Source organism: Poromitra crassiceps, assembly GCF_964638095.1.
Source record: "Poromitra crassiceps genome assembly, chromosome: 18".
Lineage (NCBI taxonomy): Eukaryota > Metazoa > Chordata > Actinopteri > Beryciformes > Melamphaidae > Poromitra > Poromitra crassiceps.
The window spans coordinates 24275014-24283590 of NC_139636.1; the positions used below are offsets into that span (position 1 = coordinate 24275014).

Sequence of the window (8577 nt, forward strand, 5' to 3'; positions counted from 1 at the left end):
CATTAGCGGTCAAAACATATGTGAAACAAATTCTATTCTTAATAGGATATGTAGCTACTTACAAGTTAGCAGATGTAATTTAGCCTACTAACTTCTGTGTTTGCAAAGTCTTTAAAACAAATAGTTTGATGCACGATAGGATACAAATAAAGATATTGTATTTCAATGCACATAGGCCTATGGTAATTTCCATCACTCATTTAAGGTGCATAGCATCAAAAATATGTAAGTTAATTGCCTATAGATGAACACAGCAAAAAGTAGTAGGCTAATTCACAATACTGAGGACTAAAGAGCAATGAATTGGCTAGTTGCAGCTGCTACTGACAACAGAATATACCGAAATAACAACCTCTAACTACAGATACATACTGTACATTGTCATTGCACTTTGCCACTAAATAAATATCAATGGTATCATTTCAGTAAAACAAATTCCACAATATGCAAGAAGGTTACTATATAAATGATACACTGAGAGTGAAGATACACATTTCAATATATTACAATTAGGCTAATCACAAGAGGGCCAGTGACATAGGTTACTTTCAAGCTTGGTTCCTCAAAATGTCTGTTTTTTTCTTGTTTTATTTTTGTTTGTCTTTTTTCGACCATTCGACGGAGGCTGTAGTCTTGTCCTTTGTTCCATCTTCATAAATATGTGGTAAATTGATGTTTTAAGGTGGTAAGAGAGGAGATTTGAAAGAGCAGGTCCCGGTGCAGTGGCGTGGAGTTAACATCTTACACGAGAAATGGTGTAATGCGTCGTGAGCTTCTAGGAAGAAAGAGAAAACAAATTATGAATAGTGTGTGTGTGTGTTTGTATGTGTTAGTGCGTGCGTGTGTGTGTGTGTGTGTGTGTGTGTGTGTGTGTTTGTATGTGTTAGTGCGTGCGTGTGTGTGTGTGTGTGTGTGTGTGTGTGTAGGCCTGATGCCAAAGGGGGACCGGGGGGCTTTGCCCCCTCAGTTGCATTTTCTGCCCCCCGTTTAACACCTCTTACTCCTCTTTATGTCATTCAAAGGCTGTAGCGGGCTAATTTTTTAAAGTTACAGTAAAGATAATGGCATCTATTGGTACCAACCATGTGATGCTAGCTTGTCGGGAAGGGGGTGAAATAACACTCCAAAGTTAGGCTGCATATTTTGGTAAATTGCAAAACACACACACACACACACACACACTTGGTGCTTAATCATATTTACATCTTTAGGCTATATCTGTTAATATCTTTGAATCTTTTTATATCTTTTATCTTTTATATTTGTTCATATCTTGTATGCTCTAAATTATCGTGTTCCTTTGTATGTAACATGTGCACGAACCACACCAAGTCAATTCCCTGTGCAAACATACCTTGGCCAAATAAAGAATATTCTATTCTATTCTATTCAGTTTGGCACTGCTGAGAGATCTCAGGCTAAGGATCAATTGATTCAAGGCCAAGTTCAGAAACTGTCATGAAACAAGATGCAGGCTACATGACTATAGGACTGTCCAGAATGCTAGTCTAGTGTAGGTTACATATCAACCTGGGCATTTTCATTTCAGTAACAACACGCTTTTCTTTCTTGGTCCAACCCGCTGCATGCATAACGTGTCTATGCAAGGATAACAAATGCAAAAATGAATTGAATATGCATGCTGAGCACTGATAGTCATCTGGCAAAAAAGGCCATCATTTAGGCCTAATTGATCTAGTTGAAATTAGTTCATTTTATTATTTCCTCTACATGTATATGACCTAACTTGTAAATAGGCCATGTATACACATAGCAGCTCTGTCTATAATAAACACGTAGTATAAATCGATAACTTGACCAATTAAATAAATAGCTATTGAGGGGGAAAAAGAGAGAATCCAGCTCAATATGAAGTCTCCAATACTGTAAGTGCTTTGAGCTCAATACCAATAAACCAAACAAGTCCATAACATGAGCACAGACTATTTTGAGCAGTCTATCATCAATCAAGTTGGCAAATACGTCGCTCTGTGATTCCATCTCTGTGATGGCAGAAATTGGAGCATATTGTGCATCACGGCGCTCGTCGCCGCTTCCTCTGCTTTATTTCTCTCACCTCTGACGATATGGAGCTGCTGAACCATCTCCTCCCTGTAGGAAAGTTCTCTTTTCATTTGATCTTGGAAGTTATCTGGGGAAACAAATGCATGCATTTCAATCTGCGGTGGTTGATCAACAGCACCACAATTACCAATATGATCAAAATATTTTTTTTCTCCTTTAAAACACCTCATCCACATGAAACTTGCATCAGAATGATGATACTTACTACAGTATGAATTTATGTTACAAAGATTGTCAGCCAAAAATGTGGGAAATGTCCGTTCTGCAAATAAAAAGTGGGGAAACTTTACATTCCTGCTTTTGGTCAACAAACTTAGGCCTATATTGAGACTATTTGAAGCCTATTTGTGTGTGTGTGTGTGTGTGTGTGTGTGTGTGTGAGTGTGGGGGGGGGGGGAGGGGTGGCGTGCGTGCGTGTATGCATACCCGCCTGTAGAGGGCGTTGTTTTGACATATCTTACTAGGGAAATTGTGTAAACTGAGACCTTTAAACAATGGATTTGTTTTATCAATTAAAATTTGAATATATTAATAAAATTAGAATGTAGGCTATCTCTCTATGTAGGTATGCTACAGGTCACTTAATTAAAAACGTATTTTCACTGTTGATTTACAGAGGATAAGATTAATCAGTGATCTAAATTGCAAGGTATGAAATCGTTTTAAATTATAAAAATAAAACAATAAAAATAGCCTATTGTAATTCAGTCTTGTTGGCTGAGACAGCATATCTCCACACATCTTAATGGCATTTTAGATGCTGAATTATCCATTAGATTGATCAACCACAGAATGGAAAATGTGCAATCCACCTTCTGAAGTTACAGATACATTGTTGTGTTTCCATCATGAAATGATGAATTCTTTCTTCCAAATGTCGATAACTCAAATAATATCAATAAATGTGTTAAATGGGTGCATGAAAGAATGCATTCTTGGTTCAAGTATACAATATTACAAAAGTATAAGTCCATACACCAGTCTTATGAAGATGCATTGATGGGACCTGATATCAGGTTTGTGAGCAAGAACAAATTGAAACAAATGTGGTGGGACACTATCCAAAACTCCAAAATACAACCTAAAGATTGAGCATGAATTTTATGCTAATGTGGCCATTTATATAAGTGAGACAACAGATAGTATACTGGAGATTTCTTGCAGTAAAATATCAAGGACAAAAACCTAGATGTGCCCCTTTATTCAACCACAGAAGGTCATAGGTGTGGTGCTGATGTTGATTTCTACCTTGACCCTGATGAAGACCATCTGCTCAATGCATTGGTCGTGTTTTTAATGAGGTAGCCACTTTAATAAAAGCTTTTTGTACCAGCAAGCAGAGCGCCCTGGCGTTTTTACACTTGATTGGAGATCTCTTTACACTATTGGATAGTGATATTTTACCAGCAAGAAATATCCAACAGGACGTACTGTTAATAAGGCTATCCGTCCGCTCCATTAAGCACCTCTTTAGCCTTCATACTGTATATAGTGTAGATTCGAGCAGCACTTTTCTGTTTTTATGTGACATTTTGAAATGACTTTTGTTAGCACAACAGAGTGTGTGAAAAGTTTAGGGGTTTGTATTGAGCAATTTGGGATAAAAGTATGCAGTGGTTTTCCTTTATAATGCAGGAACAAATTATCTTTTGTCCTGCTGGATGCATTATATCATTCAGTCAGATGGCCAGCTGTGCTTCTTTTGAACATTTCGAAATATGTGGTGTATAGATGTATCCAGACATAATACAAGTATAGTTGCAGATGGATTTCTTTTTTCAACTTTTACATTATGTTGTAACAAAACATACAAATCAACTCAACTCCATTACAACCTTCACCATTTTGAAGATAAGAAATTCCTTCAGATTCCTCGTTTTTAAAAACTTATCAACATTTCTTTAATCAACTTCCAGATACATTTAAAAGCTATAACACAGCCTGGTCTCAAATATCAAAGTCATGGGGCGGTGCAGAAAACCCATTTAGGCTAGGACAGTGTTGAAATCAAAATCCTCTCAAAAACACGTAAAAATTAATGATAATAATACTTTTTCAAAACACCTCTTCCCAGTGGAGCATGTACCACTTAGCATTTTTGGGAGAAAGGTGCCCTCTTCCAGGCTTGTGTCCCTGCAGAATACAGGCCATGTTGAGGTGGACTAGGTCATGTCGGTTCAGGTTTTGACACAATGATGTTTCGGATAAAAGTGAAATGATGACAAAACAGAGTTAGAAAATAGCCTACCTTTCAAATTTTGAAATTCACGTTCCAACTTTTTCCTCAGTTCAACTTGCTCCATCAGTTGTTTCTGTAGTTCCTCTATGCAGAGAAACAACAGAGGATATCTGAGGTGAAAATTATTACACTGTTTCTCCTTAAAATAGCAGGTGACTTGCAAGGCAATTTCCCCTGCATATAGGAATCAGGACACCATTATTATTTTGTCTGAAAATCCAGACTGTCCTGGCCTCCCGCCCTATTTCTTTGCTGGTTTTTGGGCCTAATCTCAAAGACTTGTATCGCTATCTGGCTATCCTATAGGATATCCGCCTCAAGTCAGACCTGCCGTAAAAAACGGGGGCATGCTGCGCCTCTTGCCACATTTATAGCCTCGTGTAGTTGCAGCATGCAGAAGACAAGCAATATCGCAATGTGATTTTAGGGACGAGCGGTAGGCTATAGTTGAGACTGGACTTTTCTGACAGGCGACTTAGGCCTAATTAAAATGTAATGGGCTTGTAAAATTACAATTAGTCGAGCACATAGGATGCTCACGATATTGATTATAGCAGACCTATTATCAGTATTTTAAAGTAATTTGTGTCATCACCAGCTGTCATTGTAACCCGATAAAATAAGTCAAATTTAAATAGAACCATGTCCAAAATCATTAACGACTTTTAATATTGCTGAAGGTTTAGGCCAATATTTATTATTAACAACAACAAATATAATAATAATAATAATAATAATAATAATAATAATAATAATAATAATAATCACCTAGAATGAGTGAGACTTATATAGGCTAATTAGCCAAATGTTATAATGTTATTCCATTAGCAAATCTCCTTGCAGTCGACTGTTGACTTTTTATTTTACATTGGGTTACCGTCTTCTTACCTTTTGCCAGGGTTTCTATGTCTTTTTGTATTGCTGGAGCTCTGGCTGTCGCCTCCTCACCTGAGGGAAAAAAATATCTATAGATACGTATCCACTCGCTACAAAAAGTAGAAAAGTAGTCTAGCCTACTAAAACACTGACTGAATAAAGTAGGCTATTTGCTGACCTCGATGTAATAACTTACCCTCGTCCGGCTCTCGCTGGTTATCATCGCTGCTTTGTTCATTAAAAGATTTTGTGTCAATCTCTTCCACAGTGGAAGACGGCTCCTCCTTACTGGCACTTTCATCTTAAAACAAAAATAAATCGATGTAATTGTTTCGAATTGTTACAGAGAATGTAACTTACTTAATTTAATTTAAGAGCAGCAAATTCTCTAACCATTTGATGTGAGCAGTCCAGTCTGGTAATTTGCAGGTCTGAAGTGATACGGACTGCTCCTCTGTGGCAGCTCGCTCCTCTCTGGTGTGTAAACCTAAAAGAGTGAATTATTAAGTCGTTGAGCTCTCAAAATTAGAATAGTTGATTAAAAATATATAATAATAATAATAATAATAATAATAATAATAATAATAATAATAATAATAATAATAATAATAATAATAATAATAATAATAACAACAACAACAACAACAACAACAACAACAATAATAATATTAATAAGGTCTACATAGGTGTATGATGTGGACTGATTGTTTTCCCCCCTTTTTTTAAATCATAAAAATTGTGTAGGCTACTATGTTTTCTTTTTTTTAATTGTATGTCCAAGACAAATTTGCCAGCAAGGACAACACAGTTGATCTCTTTCTGTGCTGAAAATATATACATAGGCCAAAGAAACAAACCCACTTGCAGAAAACTTTACGCAATTAAACCAATGCTTAACAGTGATCTGAGTGATGGCGGGTCAAATCTGTATAAAATCTGTTGTCACTCACTTCGGTAAAAGACGCTGCTATATGGGTCTCTGATAGCTGCTTGCTTTGTATTTCTCTTTCTGAAGACAGGGCCACATGTAGACTCATTTTCTGGGAGTCAGCCACACCGGCTTCATGCGTCTTGGAATCTACATGGTTTGGTGAGACACTGTGCGCCAGGCCGGGAGGAGTCCGGGGGCACACCGAGGACAAAGGCCGCGACTCCTCGTCCTCCTCGGGCGTCTTGCTCGTCTCCACATCCACGTCTGGCTCGCCCTCGCTGTCCACGCACGGGGACATGGACCGGTAGCTGGAGCTCTCACTCAAGAAATCGGGCGACAAGTAGCCGGTGCGACACCCGTTATACGCGCTCCTGTTGCCGTACAGCTTGGCGATACAGTCGGCGTCTTTAATGACGGGCCTGAAGGCAGACACATAGCTGATTTTCCGGGGCGCAAGGGCCATCGCTTCCATTGGCCTCGCCTCGTCCCCGGACTTGTCCTCATCGTTACGCGTGGACTGCGTGCTGGAGCAGCGGTCGTTATCAACCATGCTGTCTTTGGAGGTGTTGGTGCTCCTGTCGCTGTGCTCAGATAGGTCCATGTCGCTCTGTCTGGGGGGGCACAGCAGCTCTGAGGGGGGTTTGTGCTGGGACTGGGGGTAGGGCGGCATGGGCAGGCCGCCCGCCGTGGGCCAGAACATGGGGAAGGGGTGGTAGGCGCTGTCCTTGGTGCCGGGCCAGAGGACACCTGGCAGGCCCGGTTTGCTCTGCTCTCCCATCAGACCGTCCTCCTTCTTCTGGCACAGGCCGAAGGCTGGGAATCCGTACGGATGCGGGAAGAGCGGCGGTGGGATCTTCTGCAGCATCCCAAATCCCTTACTGGGCACCGGGATGACCGGGTAGCTGCGTGTGCTCGTTATATTCATGCCTCCCCGGTTCTCCTCGCAGCGCAGGATTTTCGCAGGGATGTCGGGCGAGTTTCGGGGAAGGTGGTTGTGTCCGTGTGATTTAGAGCTGGACTCTGAGCCGCTCAACGGCAGAATCCTCTTGCGACTGCCCCCATTGAACATGGCTTTCACATCTTCCCAGGCGTGCGCTATGTCATCCGCAGAGTTTTTATCTGATAGTTTGAGATGCCGCCTCCAGGAGTTGAAATTAGCTGCGTCTGGCTGTGTGTACTTCGACTCGGGCGTGCGGTGCGAATGAAAGATGAATTTATTGGGAGAAAAATACATGTTACAGTAGGAGCACTTGATGCACTTGGCCCTGGAGCTGTTGTATCTGGCCGGAATGAAGCTGCCTCGACTCCCCCAGGCGCATTCGTGGGACACGTCGAAGGCGAAATTTTCTGGAAGTTTTGGGGGTGAGTGAGCTCCAAGGAATGATTTGCAAAGTCTCTCGGCCTCCCGTTTAGTTATCATCCCACAGCGCCTGGAGGAAATTGGCATGGCCCCCGCTCGCCGCAGGATCTCCAGCTGGACAGGAGTGCACTGGACGCAGGTGATGCCCAGCGCGACGCGTCGGTTGTGGATCTCGTTGTAGCTGTAATTCTTCAACAGGGTGTTGGAGATCTGTGCAAGACAAAGTCTCTCCTGGCCATCTATCACCAAAGACACAATGGGTATTCCGTACAGCACCGTCTCACTGACTTGGTTGGGCTTCAGGTTGGTGCTGGGGTAGGAAAGTTCCTGTTTGGAGCTTGGCGAGGAGCTGGAGTCTCGCCCCGCAGGTGTGGATTCCATCCTGGGAGGCCTGGGTGCTGCAAAGACAGCGTTTCAAATTAACAATCGAGTTCCCCTTCAAAGTATTAATAGCCTCAAGTAGACTAATAGGCCTTTAATGAAGCCTACTGTACTCAGTTCAGTCCGCCAGGCTGTTTCAAAGTAGTTCACTCTGCTATTTAAAGCACAGCTCTAGAAAACAGACAGGCCTAGGGGATGATGCCAGCCTATTTGAAAAAAGTTGTCTACGTGTAGATTTTTAAAGGAAACGACTGTTTCTGAGACATATGGTTCTTGATACGAAAAGCTGACCTTCACTGGTGCTTATTATGGCACAAAGTGGAACAATGTGTGAGGTTATAGCATGTTGGAGGGTAAAAAAAATATAGCCTATATGCCATGCATTAATAATAACAAGACTAATTGCATTTAACCAGCTTCAGCTTTTTCACCGTTAATAAGACAGGTTCCAAATAGGCTATACATTTGCAGACGTTATAATAGCATGGACTTCAGAGGATAGTGAGGATAGTGAGTCTCCACATAAATAAACGCATGCCGTAAGACTGTAACATATTGCATAGCCTATCAGTTTCAAAAACTCACCGCTAATGATCGCAAAGTGTCTCCCCTCCGTTCTGAAATGAGCAAACTGTGATCAAGTCTACGGCGAAGCTAAACGGAGTCCAGCCTGCATGGAGAAAGATGGAAAGGTGTTTGCTTTAT

General features: G+C 41.2%; 1 protein-coding gene across 1 annotated transcript; it reads right to left on the reverse strand.

Moving 5' to 3' along the window:
• Positions 1-677: 677 nt before the first annotated feature.
• On the reverse strand, positions 678-7878 carry skor1b (SKI family transcriptional corepressor 1b; the record flags this gene model as incomplete). The annotated part of the gene is made up of 7 exons (XM_083654497.1): positions 6151-7878; positions 5594-5687; positions 5397-5501; positions 5213-5272; positions 4334-4408; positions 2078-2152; positions 678-775 (listed from the first exon to the last, which is right to left on the reverse strand). Exons 1-7 carry the CDS (start codon positions 7870-7872, stop codon positions 678-680), a joined length of 2229 nt encoding a protein of 742 aa, XP_083510623.1. The 5' UTR covers positions 7873-7878.
• Between the last annotated feature and the right edge of the window lie 699 nt (positions 7879-8577).